This window comes from Oncorhynchus gorbuscha, linkage group LG18 (genome assembly GCF_021184085.1).
Source record: "Oncorhynchus gorbuscha isolate QuinsamMale2020 ecotype Even-year linkage group LG18, OgorEven_v1.0, whole genome shotgun sequence".
NCBI classification, from domain to species: Eukaryota; Metazoa; Chordata; class Actinopteri; order Salmoniformes; family Salmonidae; genus Oncorhynchus; species Oncorhynchus gorbuscha.
The window spans coordinates 78,617,558-78,639,319 of NC_060190.1; the positions used below are offsets into that span (position 1 = coordinate 78,617,558).

The 21,762-nt window shown below is 42.8% G+C and overlaps 1 protein-coding gene across 1 annotated transcript in view; it reads right to left on the reverse strand.

The window, feature by feature from the left end:
• LOC124003943 (metabotropic glutamate receptor 7-like) overlaps positions 1-21,762 on the reverse strand; it is a 393,623-nt gene that overhangs the window by 85,879 nt on the left and 285,982 nt on the right. The window contains exons 8-9 of the mRNA XM_046312602.1: positions 9,579-9,781; positions 8,566-9,298 (exon numbers count right to left, since the gene is read on the reverse strand). Of these exons, the coding sequence (XP_046168558.1) occupies positions 8,566-9,298; positions 9,579-9,781 (936 nt within the window). The remainder of the gene's footprint in view (positions 1-8,565; positions 9,299-9,578; positions 9,782-21,762) is intronic.

A 21,762-nucleotide genomic window follows, 5' to 3' on the forward strand; every position in this document is an offset into this window, starting at 1 on the left:
ACACAGCATGGTAGCAACACAACAAGACAAGAACATGGCATCACGTGACAACACAGCATGGTAGCAACACAACAAGACAAGAACATAGCATCACGTGACAACACAGCATGGTAGCAACACAACAAGACAAGAACATGGCATCACGTGACAACACAGCATGGTAGCAACACAACAAGACAAGAACATAGCATCACGTGACAACACAGCATGGTAGCAACACAACAAGACAAGAACATGGCATCACGTGACAACACAGCATGGTAGCAACACAACAAGACAAGAACATGGCATCACGTGACAACACAGCATGGTAGCAACACAACAAGACAAGAACATAGCATCACGTGACAACACAGCATGGTAGCAACACAACATGACAACAACATAGCATCACGTGACAACACAGCATGGTAGCAACACAACAAGACAAGAACATAGCATCACGTGACAACACAGCATGGTAGCAACACAACATGACAACAACATAGCATCACGTGACAACACAGCATGGTAGCAACACAACAAGACAAGAACATAGCATCACGTGACAACACAGCATGGTAGCAACACAACATGACAACAACATAGCATCACGTGACAACACAGCATGGTAGCAACACAACAAGACAAGAACATAGCATCACGTGACAACACAGCATGGTAGCAACACAACAAGACAACAACATAGCATCACGTGACAACACAGCATGGTAGCAACACAACAAGACAAGAACATAGCATCACGTGACAACACAGCATGGTAGCAACACAACAAGAACATAGCATCATGTGACAACACAGCATGGTAGCAACACAACATGACAACAACATAGCATCACGTGACAACACAGCATGGTAGCAACACAACAAGACAAAAACATAGCATCACGTGACAACACAGCATGGTAGCAACACAACAAGACAAGAACATAGCATCACGTGACAACACAGCATGGTAGCAACACAACATGACAACAACATAGCATCACATGACAACACAGCATGGTAGCAACACAACAAGACAAGAACATAGCATCACGTGACAACACAGCATGGTAGCAACACAACATGACAACAACATAGCATCACGTGACAACACAGCATGGTAGCAACACAACAAGACAACAACATAGCATCACGTGACAACACAGCATGGTAGCAACACAACAAGACAAGAACATAGCATCACGTGACAACACAGCATGGTAGCAACACAACAAGACAACAACATAGCATCACGTGACAACACAGCATGGTAGCAACACAACAAGACAAGAACATAGCATCACGTGACAACACAGCATGGTAGCAACACAACATGACAACAACATAGCATCACGTGACAACACAGCATGGTAGCAACACAACAAGACAACAACATAGCGTCACGTGACAACACAGCATGATAGCAACACAACAAGACAAGAACATAGCATCACGTGACAACACAGCATGGTAGCAACACAACATGACAACAACATAGCATCACATGACAACACAGCATGGTAGCAACACAACAAGACAAGAACATAGCATCACGTGACAACACAGCATGGTAGCAACACAACATGACAACAACATAGCATCACGTGACAACACAGCATGGTAGCAACACAACAAGACAACAACATAGCATCACGTGACAACACAGCATGGTAGCAACACAACAAGACAAGAACATAGCATCACGTGACAACACAGCATGGTAGCAACACAACAAGACAACAACATAGCATCACGTGACAACACAGCATGGTAGCAACACAACATGACAACAACATAGCATCACGTGACAACACAGCATGGTAGCAACACAAGAAGACAAGAACATAGCATCACATGACAACACAGCATGGTAGCAACACAACATGACAACAACATAGCATCACGTGACAACACAGCATGGTAGCAACACAACAAGACAAGAACATAGCATCACGTGACAACACAGCATGGTAGCAACACAACATGACAACAACATAGCATCACGTGACAACACAGCATGGTAGCAACACAACAAGACAACAACATAGCATCATGTGACAACACAGCATGGTAGCAACACAACATGACAACAACATAGCATCACGTGACAACACAGCATGGTAGCAACACAACAAGACAAGAACATGGCATCACGTGACAACACAGCATGGTAGCAACACAACAAGACAAGAACATAGCATCACGTGACAACACAGCATGGTAGCAACACAACAAGACAAGAACATGGCATCACGTGACAACACAGCATGGTAGCAACACAACAAGACAAGAACATAGCATCACGTGACAACACAGCATGGTAGCAACACAACATGACAAGAACATAGCATCACGTGACAACACAGCATGGTAGCAACACAACAAGACAAGAACATGGCATCACGTGACAACACAGCATGGTAGCAACACAACAAGACAACAACATAGCATCACGTGACAACACAGCATGGTAGCAACACAACATGACAACAACATAGCATCACGTGACAACACAGCATGGTAGCAACACAACAAGACAAGAACATGGCATCACGTGACAACACAGCATGGTAGCAACACAACAAGACAAGAACATAGCATCACGTGACAACACAGCATGGTAGCAACACAACAAGACAAGAACATGGCATCACGTGACAACACAGCATGGTAGCAACACAACAAGACAAGAACATAGCATCACGTGACAACACAGCATGGTAGCAACACAACAAGACAAGAACATGGCATCACGTGACAACACAGCATGGTAGCAACACAACAAGACAAGAACATGGCATCACGTGACAACACAGCATGGTAGCAACACAACAAGACAAGAACATAGCATCACGTGACAACACAGCATGGTAGCAACACAACATGACAACAACATAGCATCACGTGACAACACAGCATGGTAGCAACACAACAAGACAAGAACATAGCATCACGTGACAACACAGCATGGTAGCAACACAACATGACAACAACATAGCATCACGTGACAACACAGCATGGTAGCAACACAACAAGACAAGAACATAGCATCACGTGACAACACAGCATGGTAGCAACACAACATGACAACAACATAGCATCACGTGACAACACAGCATGGTAGCAACACAACAAGACAAGAACATAGCATCACGTGACAACACAGCATGGTAGCAACACAACAAGACAACAACATAGCATCACGTGACAACACAGCATGGTAGCAACACAACAAGACAAGAACATAGCATCACGTGACAACACAGCATGGTAGCAACACAACAAGAACATAGCATCATGTGACAACACAGCATGGTAGCAACACAACATGACAACAACATAGCATCACGTGACAACACAGCATGGTAGCAACACAACAAGACAAAAACATAGCGTCACGTGACAACACAGCATGGTAGCAACACAACAAGACAAGAACATAGCATCACGTGACAACACAGCATGGTAGCAACACAACATGACAACAACATAGCATCACATGACAACACAGCATGGTAGCAACACAACAAGACAAGAACATAGCATCACGTGACAACACAGCATGGTAGCAACACAACATGACAACAACATAGCATCACGTGACAACACAGCATGGTAGCAACACAACAAGACAACAACATAGCATCACGTGACAACACAGCATGGTAGCAACACAACAAGACAAGAACATAGCATCACGTGACAACACAGCATGGTAGCAACACAACAAGACAACAACATAGCATCACGTGACAACACAGCATGGTAGCAACACAACAAGACAAGAACATAGCATCACGTGACAACACAGCATGGTAGCAACACAACATGACAACAACATAGCATCACGTGACAACACAGCATGGTAGCAACACAACAAGACAACAACATGGCAGCAGCACAAAACAGTGTACAAACATTGTTGTGCCCAGACCACAGAATCTTTGAATGAAGAGATTTAAATGAAGAGTATTTGTGACAAATCATTCACTAAAACCTAAACCTCAATGAGTGTTGCCAGGTGTGCGTAATTATGGGTTACCAGGTGTGCGTAATTATGGGTTGCCAGATGTGCTTAATGATGGGTTGCCAGATGTGCGTAATGATGGGTTGCAAGGCGTGCGTAATGATGGGTTGCCAGGTGTGCGTAATGATGGGTTGCCAGGTGTGCGTAATGATGGGTTGCCAGGTGTGCGTAATGATGGGTTGCCAGGTGTGCGTAATGATGGGTTGCCAGGTGTGCGTAAAGATGGGTTGCCAGGTGTGCATAATGAGTGTTGCAGGTGTGTGTAATGAGTGTTGCCAGGTGTGTGTAATGAGTGTTGCAGGTGTGCGTAATGATGGGTTGCCAGGTGTGCGTAATTATGGGTTGCCAGGTGTGCATAATGATGGGTTGCCAGGTGTGCGTAATGATGGGTTGCCAGGTGTGCGTAATGATGGGTTGCCAGGTGTGCGTAATGATGGGTTGCCAGGTGTGCGTAATGATGGGTTGCCAGGACAGGTGTTTAGTAACCCAGTTGACGGGGAACAAAAATGAACAAAAACGTCACAAAATTTCAGCATAATGTTAGCACAACTTTTCCGAACGGCTTCGGCTGGGTAACATTTCGGACGCCTTTAAAGCTGGCAAGAGGTGGTTAGAATAGGACGGGAGGCCCAAAAAAATCTATGTAAAGTCTGTCTAACTAATAGAGAGTCAGAGTCCCGAGTGTGGAAACAAATATAGTCAACAAAGCATGCAGGAGTCGTGAAGCGAATAGCAAAATAGCACAAGAAAGAAAAAAATAACGACTTGTCACTCAGTCACTCGCCCCAACAGTGCCTGTGTGCTGGAGGCGATTTGAAAGCTGGGTTGAGAGGCGGGAGTGTGGTAACCCTTTTCTTCAGGCCTTGTGAATACTGCTCTATCGTCATCAGTTTTTCTGCCCGACCTCAGCCAGGTAAGTAATGACAAGCAGTAAAGGCCAGGGTGTTACAATTCCACTCTGCTGGGGCTGGGGTGCCTGTCTGCTTGCTGCCTGCCTACCTGCCTGCCTGCCTGCCTGCTTGACTGACTGCCTGCTTGACTGACTGCCTGCTTGCCTGCCTAGGCTCTGCCTGGCTGCTGACGTCAGGCCTTCACACAGCATGAGGCAGCACACACACACACACACACACACACACACACACACACACACACACACACACACACACACACACACACACACACACACACACACACACACACACACACACACACACACACACACACACACACACACACACACACACACACACACACACACACACACACACACACACACACACACAGCTCCCCTGGACATATGAAACTGTCGACCTAATGAGCCTCTCTGTTCTCTTCCCAGGGCTGCATATCACCTTTAGTATTCAGCTCCCAAATCACACCCTATTCCCTATATTGTGCTCTACTTTTGACCAGAACCCACAGGGCCTTGGTCAAATGTAGTGCACTACACAGAGTATACCAAACACCTCCCTTATATTGAGTTACCCCCCTCCCCTCCCTCCCCTCCCTCCCCTCCTCCACCCTTATGCCCTCAGAACAGCCTCAATTTGTCAGGGCATGGACTCTACAAGGTGTCGAAAGTATTCCACAGGGATGCTGGACCATGTTGACACAGTTGTGTGAAGTTGGCTGGATGTCCCTTTTGAGGTGGTAGACCATTCTTGATACACACAGGAAACTGAATGTGAGAAAAGAAACCCCATGCTGCTGTTTGTAGTTCTTGACACAAACCGGTGCGCCCGGCACCTACTACCAAAAACACTTACCATTTTTTTTGTCTTGCCCACTTTCTGCATGGCACACGTGTAACAACCCACGTCTCAAATGTCTCAAGGCAAATCATTCTACCACCTGTCTCCTCTCCTTCATCTACACTGATTGAAGTGGGATCATAGCTTCAACTGGATTCACATGGTCATATGCATATGTATATACTGTACTCTACATCATCGACTGCATCCTTATGTAACACATGTATCACTAGCCACTTTAACTATGCCACTTTGTTTACTTTGTCTACACACTCATCTCATATGTATATACTGTACTCGATACCATCTACTGTATGCTGCTCTGTACCATCACTCATTCATATATCCTTATGTACATGTTCCTTATCCCCTTACACTGTGTATAATACAGTAGTTTTGGAATTGTTAGTTAGATTACTTGTTGGTTATCACTGCATTGTCGGAAATAGAAGCACAAGCATTTCGCTACACTCGCATTTAACATCTGCTAACCATGTGTATGTGACAAATAAAATTTGATTTGATTTGATTTGATTTGATTTGGTCTATCTAATGTGTTGTATAGTCAGTGTATGATATAGTGTGCCAGTCGGGTACATATTAAGCAGGTAGTTTAGTTACAGTACCCTATTGTACAAAACAAAATGCACTTTCACTAGACTCAGCCCTTCAGCTGCATTGCAAATCCTTTTTTGGTTTGCCGGTGGAATTTGTAAAGGCACAATCGTTTCAGTTTCTGAACCCTTTTCTGTTGCGCTTCGGGGGTACATTTCTAACACCTATTTTCGGGAGCACTTAAGCCGTTTGTACACCAAAAGAATTTGGGAAATGCTAAATCCAGTAGAAAACAGGGGCGGTCTAAGACCAGAAATTGGCTCTGGTATTTTTAAGGCACTGGCCCATTTTTTTTTATTCTTTGAGGAACCCATTATAAGCCATATAATGATCATTTCTATGCAAAAAAATAACAAGTTAAACAGGCTCACTAGGTTAAAACTGGACTAGCCCATCTGGCATATTGTTTTTAAAATGGTTATTTATTTCACCTTTATTTAACCAGGTAGGCTGGTTGAGAACAATATCTCATTTACAATTGTGACCTGGCCAAGAATAAAGCAAAGCAGTTCGACAGATACAACAACACAGAGTTACACATGGAAATAAACAAACATACAATCAATTACACAGTAGAAAATCTATATACAGCATGTGGAAATGAGGTAGGATAAGAGAGGAAAGGCAATACATTTGCCCGAAATGCCAGAAGGCCGGTCCACCACTGATAATAATATGATCTATTGTACCACTGATAAAACAGATGGTTAAATTAAACTGAGTCTCTGACTACGCTGTGATTGGATTGAACAAAGGCAATCTAACAGTCAGCTTCACAACACCTGTATTCCACATACACATACCAGGTGTTGTAGTTTTCCATTTCCTCAGACGTAATTGGTTTTAAGGCCAACTAGCAAGACGAGAGGGAAACAAACACAGCCAGTGGTCAAGAAAGACAAACAACCACGACGATGACAAAAAGTCAGATAATCAAACATGGTTTATATAGAAATGAATTTACACCAGCAATTCATTTTTTTTTAAATGTACCATCGCCATGCAGCCATATTATAGCTTATTATTTCTGATGATTTCATTAATTTCAGACACAATCTGTATCCCAAAAAGCACTATGTGCCCTGGTTCAAAGTAGTGCACCATGAAGGGAATGGGGTGAACGTTTTGGACGTAACCTTGGATAAGCCACAGCTGATCCTCTTATAGCTACAGAGGTTAAGGAGAGTCTAGATTGCCTTCAGCTAGCGAACAGACCAATTAAAGCAACATCAGACTGTCTGTTCATGGCCTGGACATGGAATTTGAGATCAAACTGACACAAACAGCAATATGTCATATGTCTGAATGTCTCTATCGAGGTTAATAGCAAATGTAAGTTAATTTCTTTTTCACTGTAGTTGAGGGAAATATGGTTATGCCGTTTACTGCTTTAAAAGTTGATAAACTTGCTTTAGCTTTAGTTAAGAGACAATAAAATTCCCTTTGAAAGATGTTGTTTACGTCCGATTCATCATTCTTAAGTCTTAGACCCATCCGTCTTTTAAACCAACCACACGTCAACGCGTGTGAGTCAGAAAGTAGTCCTCTAAATTCAGGGCAACAATGCTTATGAGAACCGTAGCAAGAACCCTGTGACATCACAGACCAATCAAGAATGCTCACGGCATGTCCAACAACTCCATTATCTCAGTCAATCAGGACTAGCCAGGATGGATCCTGTCTTTCTCCCTGTATAGCTCAGTGCTTTTTCCTTGGCTAAACTCATCATTTAAAAAATTGTATTCATAATTATTAATGACCCCATACAAGTTTGTAAATTAAGCAACATGTTCAAGAAGGCATTTCTACAAAAAAAATACTAAAAAAATAATGGCCCTACTGTGAAGTAGGAAGTCACGTCTATTGGCTTAGATCCTGTCACCGGTCACATATAAAATCAAAGGTTCTGTCTAATTTGCCAAGTCGTGGGTTGGCACATTGGTGCAACCAATATTAAAGTGTGCAAGTAAATAGGCCATCTGCCACCGGGTAACTTCCCATCAGTGCTAAACTGAAAGTTATCCAATATGATTTAATTGGCTGGTTACCCAGACACAGTTTAAACCTAATCTTGGACAAAGAAACCCTTTCAATGGAGAATATTACGTTTTTTATTCCAGGACTAGACTTAGGCCCATCATTATTATAATAATTAATAAATAGGAAACAATCTGAAATCAACCTTACCTTTTCTGCAGACTGAGCTGTTCCAAAGAAGATGGGAATGAAGGCTAGCCAAACGATACAGGTGGTATACATCGTGAATCCAATGGGCTTGGCCTCGTTAAAGTTCTCCGGGACGCCCCGCGTCTTGATGGCGTACACCGTACACGTGACCATGAGTAGGATGCTATAACCCAGCGAGCAGATAATCTGTAGATCCGTGATGTCACATTTCAACACTCCTCTAGCCTGGTCTGAGTTGAATGTCTTCTGTTCGTCGTAGTCGATGACGGTGTTTGGGGGATCCACACCGAACCAGACGAACACACCCAGTAGCTGAGCGGAAATTAGGGAAGAAGTGATGGCCAGCTGAGAGGTCGGGCTGATCAGCCTGGGTGCCGTCACAGACGTCTTACCTTCTTCAAAGATTCGGTAGATCCGGTTGGTTTTGGTGAGTAACGCGGCGTAGCTGATGCACATGCCCAGACCCAGGAAGATCCGGCGGAACGAGCATATGGCGATGTCGGGCTTGGCGATCATGACGAAGGTGATGATGTAACAGAGGAAGATCCCGGTGAGGAGGACATAGCTCAGTTCACGGCCCGACGCACGGACAATGGGCGTGTCGTTGTAGCGGATGAAGGTTGCCATGACGAAGATGGTGGCGATGATACCCAGCATGGCGAGGAAGACGGGGATCACTGCCCAAGGGGAGTGCCACTCCAGCTTCACGATGGGGATGGGCTGACATGCCGTCCTTTTAATAGATTGATTTATTAAGTTTCATTTAATTTGACAATTTAGAAAATACACATACAGACGACAAGACGTCAAGCAGTATTGTACTGTAAAACTTTGTTTTATAATACTACTGTATCAAGGAGAGCATAAAAACGTTATAGAATTATCTAGGGTTGAACAATTCCTGAAACTTTCCCAATATTCCCAGGTCTTCCAGAAATACCTGGGAATTTTGGGAACGTTTGTGTAATTTTGGCAAGTCTTAAAGTTATGTCTACAGTGCTCCTGTCTGTCACCTGTTGGGGTTGGGCATCATGCTGTAGGAGCACAGCTTGCAGGATGTTTCATCATACTGGTACTGGTAGCCGTCACAGGGTTCACAGTGCCAGCAACACGGCATGCCTTTCACTGCCTTCTTCCTCTGTCCTGTCTTGCAGGGCTGACTGCACACAGAGCTGGGGATCTCTGTCTGTCTGTTAGCCCACTGCATATCCTCGATCTGGAACACAGGATGGATGTGGATTCGACAGGAGTAGAACAATGAAAATTACTTTCTTTTTAAGAACAAGTATTTTATGTTTGATTTTATCCAGTCGGATTTGAGATTACATAACCCCACAATGCCGTGTAACATTTATGTTTTACTGACACATTTTTAAGACAAAAATAAACAATCCAATATCCTGCACTAGGAAGTAGCAGGCACAGCAAGATGCCCTGGAGTGACTGCTGTGATTTCACAGTGCAGTGGACCCACAATGCAGTGGACCCTTAATCCCTCCCCCACCCCTACAGCACTGGTTAGATGTCAATGTCATCACTCAGCATGTCACTCAGAGCAAATATGGATATTCTCAACTTCCTCCAAGAGAGGCAGAAAAGCAAGCAGGTTGAGCAGGACTAGCAGGTTAAGCAGGTTGAACAGGATGAACAGGTTAAGCAGGTTAAGCAGGTTAAGCAGGTTGAACAGGATGAGCAGGTTAAGCAGGTTGAGCAGGTTGAGCAGGTTAAGCAGGTTGAGCAGGACTAGCAGGTTAAGCAGGTTGAACAGGTTGAGCAGGTTAAGCAGGTTGAGCAGGATGAGCAGGTTAAGCAGGTTGAGCAGGACTAGCAGGTTAAGCAGGTTGAGCAGGACTAGCAGGTTAAGCAGGTTGAACAGGTTGAACAGGGTGAGCAGGTTAAGCAGGTTGAGCAGGATGAGCAGGTTAAGCAGGTTGAGCAGGACTAGCAGGTTAAGCAGGTTAAGCAGGTTGAACAGAATGAGCAGGTTAAGCAGGTTGAGCAGGACTAACAGGTTAAGCAGGTTAAGCAGGTTGAACAGAATGAGCAGGTTAAGCAGGTTGAGCAGGACAAGCAGATTGAACAGGGCAAGCAGGTTAAGCAGGTTGAACAGGGTGAGCAGGTTAAGCAGGTTGAACAGGGTGAGCAGGTTAAGCAGGTTGAACAGGTTAAGCAGGTTGAACAGGACAAGCAGGTTAAGCAGGTTGAACAGGATGAGCAGGTTAAGCAGGTTGAGCAGGACTAGCAGGTTAAGCAGGTTGAAAAGGTTAAGCAGGTTAAGCAGGTTGAGCAGGTTAAGCAGATTGAACAGGGCAAGCAGGTTAAGCAGGACGAGCAGGTTAAGCAGGTTGAGCAGGTTAAGCAGGTTGAACAGGACAAGCAGGTTAAGCAGGTTGAGCAGGTTGAACAGGTCAAACAGGACGAGCAGGTTTCCGCAAGTCGCAAAGAAAACAGGTGCTTCCTCCACTATTCTACCACCATAGAGTACCACTGTGCGAGTCATAATACCAGAGTGCCAAGCCGAGGTCCAAAAAGGTTTCTTAACAGCTTCTACCCCCAAGCCAAAAAGACTATTCAAATGGCTGCCCAGACAATTCGCACCCCCCCAAACCCTTCCTGCCTGTTTTACACTAATGCTTCTCTCTGGTTATTATCTATGCATAGTCACTTTAACTCTACCTGCATGTACATATTACCTCAATTACCTCGACTAACCAGTGTCCCCTCGCATACCCTCATATGTACATAGCCTCGCTACTGTTATTTTACTGTTATTTTACTGATGCTCTTTAAAAATGTGTCTTAAATGTTGTACTTGTTTATTTTCACATGTATTATTTTTAAAAACTGCATTGTTGGTTAATGGCTTTGTCATTTCAATGTAAGGTCTACCTACACATGTGACAAAAACAATTTGATTAGATTAAATAGCCCCATAACACCTAGCAGTCAAACAAGGAAATGGTTCCGATAGTTTTATAGAGCCCCACAGTGGAGGTGTCATAATACCCATAACACCTAGCGGTCAAACAGGGAAATGGTTCCAATAGTTTTATAGAGCCCCACAGTGGAGGTGTCATAATACCCATAACACCTAGCAGTCAAACAGGGAAATGGTTCCAATAGTTTTATAGAGCCCCACAGTGGAGGTGTCATAATACCCATAACACCTAGCGGTCAAACAAGGAAATGGTTCCAATAGTTTTATAGAGCCCCACAGTGGAGGTGTCATAATACCCATAACACCTAGCAGTCAAACAGGGAAATGGTTCCAATAGTTTTATAGAGCCCCACAGTGGAGGTGTCATAATACCCATAACACCTAGCGGTCAAACAAGGAAATGGTTCCAATAGTTTTATAGAGCCCCACAGTGGAGGTGTCATAATACCCATAACACCTAGCAGTCAAACAGGGAAATGGTTCCAATAGTTTTATAGAGCCCCACAGTGGAGGTGTCATTATACCCATAACACCTAGCAGTCAAACAGGGAAATGGTTCCAATAGTTTTATAGAGCCCCACAGTGGAGGTGTCATAATACCCATAACACCTAGCGGTCAAACAAGGAAATGGTTCCAATAGTTTTATAGAGCCCCACAGTGGAGGTGTCATAATACCCATAACACCTAGCAGTCAAACAGGGAAATGGTTCCAATAGTTTTATAGAGCCCCACAGTGGAGGTGTCATAATACCCATAACACCTAGCAGTCAAACAGGGAAATGATTCCAATAGTTTTATAGAGCCCCACAGTGGAGGTGTCATAATACCCATAACACCTAGCAGTCAAACAGGGAAATGGTTCCAATAGTTTTATAGAGCCCCACAGTGGAGGTGTCATAATACCCATAACACCTAGCAGTCAAACAGGGAAATGGTTCCAATAGTTTTATAGAGCCCCACAGTGGAGGTGTCATAATACCCATAACACATAGCAGTCAAACAGGGAAATGGTTCCAATAGTTTTATAGAGCCCCACAGTGGAGGTGTCATAATACCCATAACACCTAGCGGTCAAACAAGGAAATGGTTCCAATAGTTTTATAGAGCCCCACAGTGGAGGTGTCATAATACCCATAACACCTAGCAGTCAAACAGGGAAATGGTTCCAATAGTTTTATAGAGCCCCACAGTGGAGGTGTCATAATACCCATAACACCTAGCGGTCAAACAGGGAAATGGTTCCAATAGTTTTTCCATAATTCATTTTTCCCATGGTGGATTTTTAGAAACCAGTAAAATAGGTGCTGTTGTTGTATTTACCGAAAATGTCATGCTAATTAGTTACTAATGTGTCATAAAGAACAACAAATGCCATGATGATCTGAACGAGATGGCTGAATCGAGGCTAAGGTAAGAACATTAGATAGTTAATCCAGAGATTAACTCAATTTATTGATGGATAAATTCAGTAAACTCTTTAAATTTATATTCAATTTTGTGAACTGTTTTTGTGCAAGTTTAAATTTGACACGATAACTGTTGGCAAAAGTGTCAGCTAGAGATGGTGTGAAGGAGCTTGCAGGGATTTGTAGTTTTGTATGATGTCTACTTTGATGGTAATAAGTCTTTTTGGATATGAATAGACCTGATTTATTGTTAAAAGTCACCTTGTCTAAGAGAGATTTCCATGGTTATCAAAATGTCACGCACCAGGGTAAGACTTCACTAAACACAGCCCTTATTCTTATTCTAAAATTCTCTATTGGGAAAATGAGTGGTGGGGAAAAAAAACGATTGGAACCATTTCCCTGTTTGACTGCTAGGTGTTATGGGTATTATGACACCTCCACTGTGGGGCTCAATAAAACTATTGGAACCATTTACCTGTTTGACTGCTAGGTGTTATGGGTACTACAACACCTCCACTCTGGGGCTCTATAAAACTATTGGAACAATTTCCCTGTTTGACTGCTAGGTAGTGTGGGTATTATGACACCTCCACTGTGGGGCTCATCTATGCTTAGTCTAACACAGTGACAATAAATGATAAACACATAACAAAAAATGATCTATCTCAGTCAATGTCATCTGAATATGATGTGGCTGTCCATGGGACTGGTGTGTGTGTGGGTTCGTGCAAGTAGAACAACATGTTGACTCAGAAGAGAGAAAAGCCAATGCCATCCCTTTCATGTTGACTAAATGGTTTATGACTCTTATTTTTTTTGTTGTCCTAGGCTGCCTGGCTAAATCGCTTATTCGCTAGCCAAACCTCCTTTCATGGGTGACGGTGCACCAGGCTAGCTAGTTAACATTACCCTAACGTTACTACATGTAGCTACATGAATGAACTCCCATCCCCCCAGGCCAGGGGCACAATGTATTTTAATAAATGTATTATTAATTTTTGTAACATTTATTTAAGCTATGGTTGAATCAGAATCACTGTTTATAATCATTGGCCAGTATCAAAAATGTAATAAGACCACAGGAGACTAAAAAGATTCATCATGGGTCCTCAGATCGTCAAAGGGTTTTACAGCTGCACCATCGAGAGCATCCTGACTGGTTGCATCACTGCCTGGTATGGCAACAGCTCAGCCTCCGACCGCAAGGCACTACAGAGGGGCCAAGCAATCACTGGGGCCAAGCTTCCTGCCATCCAGGACCTCTATACCAGGCGGTGTCAGAGGAAGGCCCTACAGAGGGTAGTGCGTACGGCCCAGTACATCACTGGGGCCAAGCTCCCTGCCATCCAGGACCTCTATACCAGGCGGTGTCAGAGGAAGACCCAAAAAATTGTCAAAGACTCCAGCCACCCTAGTCAGACTGATCTCTCTGATACTGCACGGCAAGCGGTACCGGAGCGCCAAGTCTAGGCCCAAGAGGCTTCTAAACAGCTTCTACCCCGAAGACTCTTGAACATCTAATGAAATGGCTCCCCAGACTATTTGCCTTGTACCCCTCTTTTACACCGCTGCTACTCTGTTGTTATCATCTATGCAGAGTCACTTTAATAACTCTACCTACATGTACATATTACCTCAACTAACCGGTGCACATTGACTCTGTTCCGGTTGCCCCCTGTATATTGTCTCACTATTGTTATTTTACTGCTGCTCTTCTTTTATTTTTTTTTAAACTGCATTGTTGGTTAGGGCCTCGTAATTGAACATTTCACTGTAAGGTGAAATACCTGTTGTATTCAGCATTTCACTGTTGTATTCGGCGCATGTGACTAATACAATTTTATTTGATAGTCACATTCTGTTATTTTATTCTTTGTTTTAGTATGGTCAGGGCGTGAGTTGGGGTGGGCAGTCTATGTTGGTTTTTGGGTTCGGCCTAGTATGGTTCTCAGAGGCAGGTGTCGGTCCTTCTGTAGCTCAGTTGGTAGAGCATGGCGCTTGTAACGCCAGGGTAGTGGGTTCGATCCCCGGGACCACCCATACGTAGAATGTATGCACACATGACTGTAAGTCGCTTTGGATAAAAGCGTCTGCTAAATGGCATATATATTAACCAATGGACAAAATTATAGATTTCAAATTTATGGACTGATATCAAGCAGTATGAAAGGGATGATTCAGTGTTATATCTATATATCTTTCATCTTTCACAATAAGTGGTGATAAAAACAAACAATAACATGGCTCTATTTTATTCCAGCAGTATTTCATCGAAATGTAAATTAATAAAACAATCACTCTAGACCATAATGATTGGTTGAGCAAGTGGATATATTCTCTCTGGGCGATGTAAATCAACTAAAGAAGCAAGAATATTCCCTCAGAGAAGGGATAATGAGAGATGCTGACATGCAGTGCCTTCAGAACGTATTCATAGCCTTGTCTTTTACCAATTCATTTTTTTTTCTTCACATTTTCCAACATTCCATTTATATTTTCCAATGGGGCTATACATTTGGGTGAGATTTTTTTCTTACGTGAGTAGCCCCCGTTTCACTGCCAAAAATAAATTAAACCATCTAGTGTTCAGGGAAAAAACAACACAATGTCAAATACAGGAAGCCTAGTCAAATAATTATCATCCAATCACATTAACCAGGTAGCCTAGTCAAATAATTATCATCCAATCACATTAACCAGGTAGCCTAGTCAAATAATTATCATCCAATCACATTAACCAGGTAGCCTAGTCAAATAATTATCATCCAATCACATTAACCGTTACACTCTCACGGGAATTCCACTAACGGTCCGTATGTAGCCAAACGTAGCTGCTGCTCATGTTGGTATCTGTACTGATGGTGCTAAAGCCATGACAGGGAGACATAGTGGAGTGGTAACGTGTGTGCAAGCAGTTGCTCCCGACTCCACTTGGGTACACTGCAGCATCCACCGAGAGGCTCTTGCTGCCAAGGGAATGCCTGACAGCATGAAAGACATTTTGGACACTACAGTGAAAATGGTTAACTTTGTTAAAGCAAGGCGCCTGAACTCTCGTGTATTTTCTGCACTATGCAATGATTTTTTTAATTAAAAAAATATCTATATTTCACCTTTAATTAACCAGGTAGGCTAGTTGAGAACAAGTTCTCATTTACAACCGCCACCTGGCCAAAATAAAGCAAAGCATTTCGACATATACAACAACACAGAGTTACACATGGAATAAACAAACACAGTGAATAATACAGTATAAAAGTATATATACTGTGTGTGCAAATGAGGTAAGATAAGGAAAGTAAGGCAATAAATAGGCCATGGTGGTGAAGTAATTACAATATAGTAATTAAACACTGGAATGGTAGATGTGCAGAATAGGAATGTGCAAGTAGAGATACTGGGGTGCAAAGGTGCAAGACAAATAAATAAATACAGTATGGGGATGACGTAGTTGAATAGGCTATTTACAGATGGGCAGTGATCTGTGAGCTGCTCAGACAGCTGGTTCTTAAAGCTAGTGAGGGAGATATGTGTCTCCAGCTTCAGTGATTTTTGCAGTTCGTTCCAGTCATTGGCAGCAGAGAACTGGAAGGAAAGGCGGCCAAAAGAGGAATTGGCTTTGGGGGTGACTAGTGAGATATACCTGCTGGAGCACGTTCTACGGGTGGGTGCTGCTATGGTGACCAGTGAGCTGAGATAAGGCAGGGCTTTACCTAGCAGAGACTTGTAGATGACCTGGAGCCAGTGGAATGGGCGACAAATATGAAGCGAGGGCCAACCAACGAGAGCGTACAGGTCACAGTGGTGGGTGGTATATGGGGCTTTGGTAGCAAAGCAAATGACACTGTGATAGACTGCATCCAATTTGTTGAGTAGAGTGTTGGAGGCTATTTTGTAAATTACATCACCAAAGTTGAGGCTTGGTAGGATGGTCAGTTTTACGAGGGTATGTTTGTTAGCACGAGTGATGCTTTGTTGCGAAATAGAAAGCCAATACTAGATTTAATTTTGGATTGGAGATGCTTAATGTGAGTCTGGAAGGAGATTTTACAGTCTAACCAGACACTTGGGTATTTGTAGTTACATATTCTAAGTCAGAACCATCCGGAGTAGAGATGCTGGACGGGCGGGCAGGTTAGTCTGGAGGTTAGTTAATAACACAGTCTCCAAAGAAGGGCCAGAGGTATGCATAATTGTGTCATCTGCGTAGAGGTGGATCAGAGAATCACCAGCAGGAAGAGCGACATCATTAATCTATACAGAGAAGAGAGTCGGCCTGAGAATTGAACCCTGTGTTACCCCCATAGAGACTGCCAGAGGTTCGGACAACAGGCCCTCCGATTTGACACAATCATTTGTGCAGTCATTTGAGAAACCAAGTCTGTTGAGTCTGCCGATAAGTATGTGGTGATTGACAGAGTCGAAAGCCTTGGCCAGGTCAATGAATACGGCTACACAGTATTGTCTCTTGTCGATAGCGGTTATGATATCGTTTAGGACCTTGAGTGTGGCTGAGGTGCACCCATGACCAGCTCGGAAACCAGATTGTATCGTCGAAGGTACGGTGGGATTCTAAATGCTCGGTAATCTGTTTGTTAACCTGTTACTCCTACCCCCTACTTTTTCGAACATTCTGTCAAAAATCGCGCAACATTTCAGCGCCCTGCTGCTCATGCCAGGAATATAGTATATGCATATGATTAGTATGTGTGGATAGAAAACACTCAGACGTTTATAAAACTGGTTAAATCACTGCTGTGACTATAACAGAACATGCGTTTCATCGAAAAGTGCAGGAAAATCTTATCCCTGAAAATGGAAATAAATATCCATGCGCCACTTCCAGGAATTGTTAAAGGTGAACCGAATTAAATGAGGCCGAGGTTGCAGTACCTACAGCTTCCACACGATGTCTAGTGTCGTGTCATTTGCTTCGGCTTTGATTCTTGGTCAAACCGAATCAAGGGATCCGACCGGATGTTTTGGTTGAGATTTCTCCTGACATTTTTTCCAGACGGACACCTATAGAATTTACATCGCCTCCTGATGAATTTTATCGCTTATTAACGTGTACTAATACCTAAAGTTGCATTACAAAAGTATTTCGAAGTGTTTTGTGAAAGTTTATCATCAACTTTTTTAATTTTAAAAAATTATGTTACATTATGAAACGCATAGATCGATATCTAGGCTATATATGGACCGATTTAATCGAAAAAAAGACCCAATAGTGATTATGGGACATCTAGGAGTGCCAACAAAGAAGATGGTCAAAGGTAATGAATGTTTTATATTTTATTGTGCGGTTTGTGTAGCGCCGACTATGCTAATTATTTTGTTTACGTCCCCTGCGGGTCTTTTGGGGTGTTACATGCTATCAGATAATAGCTTCTCATGCTTTCGCCGAAAATCATTAAAAAAAATCTGACTTGTTGCCTGGATTCACGAGTGTAGCTTTAATTCAATACCCTGCATGTGTATTTTAATGAACGTTTGAGTTTTAACTAATACTATTAGCATTTAGCGTAGCGCATTTGCATTTCCAGATCTCTAGATGGGACGCCTGCGTGCCAGGTAGGAGCAAGAGGTTAACTTGGCTTTCGAAAACGTTAGAAAGGCAGGGTAGGATAGATATAGGTCTATAGCAGTTTGTTTCTAGAGTGTCTCCCCCTTTGAAGTGGGGGATGACCGTGGCAGCTTTCCAATCTTTGGGAATCTCAGATGATACGAAAGAGAGGTTGAACAGGCTAGTAATAGGGGTTGCAACAATTTCGGAAGATCATTTTTGAAAGAAAGGGTCCAGATTGTCTGGCCCGGCTGATTTGTTGTGGTGCAGATTTTGCAGCTCAGAACATCAGCTATCTGGATTTGGGTGAAGGAGAAATGGGGAGGCTTGGGCGAGTTGCTGTGGGGGCTGCAGGGCTGTTGATCGGGGTAGGGGTAGCCAGGTGGAAAGCATGGCTAGCTGTAGAAAAATGCTTATTGAAATTCTCAATTATAGTGGATTTATCAGTGGTGACAGTGTTTCCTAGCCTCAGTGCAGTGGGCACCTGGGAGGAGGTGTTCTTATTCTCCATGGACTTTAGTGTCCCAGAACATTTTTCAGTTTGTGCTACAGGATGAACATTTCTGCTTGAAAAAGCTAGCCTTAGCTTCCCTAACTGCCTTTGTATTTGGTTCCTGACTTCCCTGAAAAGTTGCATATCGCAGGGACTATTCGATGCTAATGCAGTCCGCCACAGGATGTTTTTGTGCTGGTCAAGGGCAGTCAGGTCTGGAGAGAACCAAAGACTATATATATATTTTTGTTCCTGGTTCTACATTTTTTTGAATGGGGCACGCTTATTTAAGATGGTGAGGGAGGCATTTTTAAAGAATAACCAGGCATCCTCTACTGATGGAATGAGATCAATATCCTTCCAGGATACACTGGCTAGGTCGATTAGAAAGGCCTGCTCGCTGAAGTGTTTTAGGGAGCATTATACAGTGATGAGGGGTGGTCGTTTGACAGCAGACCCATTACGGATGCAGGCAATGAGGCAGTAATTGCTGAGATCTTGGTTTTTACGGTTACAGAAGTCATCAAAAGAGAGCACCTGGGGAATAGGAGTGGAGGTAGACACTGCAGGGCCTGGATTAACCTTTACATCACCAGAGGAACAGAGGAGGAGTAGGATAAGGGTACGGCTAAAGGCTAACAGAACTGGTCGTCTAGTACTTTCTGAACAGAGAGAAAAGTAGCAGGTTTCTGGGCACGATATATTAAAGGCATAATGTACAGACAAATGTATGGTAGGATTTGAGTACATTGGTGGTAAACCTAGGCATTGAGTAATGATGAGAGATATTGTCTCTAGAGACGTTTTCACCAGGTGATGTCACCTGGTGTGGGAGGTGGAACTAAATGATTGGTTAAGGCATATTGAGCAGGGCTAGAGGCTCTACAGTGGAATAAGAGAATAAATCACTAACCAGGAAAGTAATGGAGAAGGACAATTGATATTAGGGAGAGGCATGCGTAGCCGAGTGATCATAGGGGTCCAGTGAGTGCCTCTGATTCCAAAGGTTGTAACGTTGTATCCAGCGTTAGAATGTTATTTTAGATTATTTTGTCTTAATGTTTGGAAAGACTTTGAAATGTGACATTTGAAAAACGTGGATGAATGTCTAATTCTGGCTGTGAGAGACAGCTAGTTGCTGGTAGATTTTCTATTGGTATTATGATGAAAATACTCTCAATGTATGACCCTTTACGCCTGCTCCCTTACAAAGCAGAGTGAAGGTATGACAATATATGCCTGCTCCCTTACAAAGCAGAGTGAAGTTATGACAATATATACCTGCTCCCTTACAAAGCAGAGTGAAGGTATGACAATATATGCCTGCTCCCTTACAAAGCAGAGTGAAAGTATGACAATATATACCTGCTCCCTTACAAAGCAGAGTGAAGGTATGACAATATATGCCTGCTCCCTTACAAAGCAGAGTGAAGGTATGACAATCTATGCCTGCTCCCTAACAAAGCAGAGTGAAGGTATGACAATCTATGCCTGCTCCCTTACAAAGCAGAGTGAAGGTATGCCAATATATGCCTGCTCCCTAACAAAGCAGAGTGAAGGTATGACAATCTATGCCTGCTCCCTTACAAAGCAGAGTGAAGGTATGACAATATATGCCTGCTCCCTAACAAAGCAGAGTGAAGGTATGACAATCTATGCCTGCTCCCTTACAAAGCAGAGTGAAGGTATGCCAATATATGCCTGCTCCCTAACAAAGCAGAGTGAAGGTATGACAATCTATGCCTGCTCCCTTACAAAGCAGAGTGAAGGTATGACAATATATGCCTGCTCCCTAACAAAGCAGAGTGAGGGCTTGAAAGAGAAGAAACCCAGATAAAAAATATATAATTGGCCTTGCCTTGGGCTCTGTTTTTGAAATAACTTTATATATATATATATGACAGCGATTCCACACTTTGACATGAGGCACGCTGCATGAGAAAAATATTATTTGTATTTTATGTTATATTTCATTATGTTCTTAGCTATAATTCTATAACATGTGTGTTGACTCAGATTAGGTCAGCCTAACAGTGTGTCTTGTCAAAACAACTATTGATTTCATATGCATGGCACAGCCATCTAGGATGCACAGACCAGTAAACTCAAAAATATGTCATTCTATTCTTTTGAAAATACATTTTATTAGTCTTATAATGTTTCTTAGGACCTGCCTAAAACAAACGAATAATGGATATTCTCAGTGTTGGTGTATATTCAATGCATTCACTAAAAATAGATGTCCGCCCACATCCGCCCCAGTCTACTCCCACTCTTACACTTGCCGACATGTGCAGGGAGATATGTAAGACTTATCCCGGCTAGAATATGGTCAAATTGGATGAATTGGGCTCTAAAAAAAGAAATGTGTATATATATATATATATTTCTTTTTTTACAGGTAACATACCGTAAAATCTGCCTGTAAAAGGGAACTACAGAAACAGTCATGAACATTATAAATATTTTCCTTTATATTGTATAACCTGACCTAGATTTACTCTGGGCACTCGTTAACTGCAATACAGTTAAAGTTAACAGTTAAAATCTAACTAGGGCTCAGTCTGGAAACATTCCTGGCTCTTACTTTTTGAGACCCAGGCAGATTATATTTTAGTTAAAGTTAGTTAATAAAACACTTTTTATTTCCAAATTTTATGTTTTCCTTAAAAAAAAAAACACACAACTATGCCTTTCCAACTCTGAATGGGGAAACGGTCTCACTGTCTGTCTGTCACCTGGGGATTCATTTGCATTTTCCAAATGTGCGAGTAAATCGAGCTGAATATA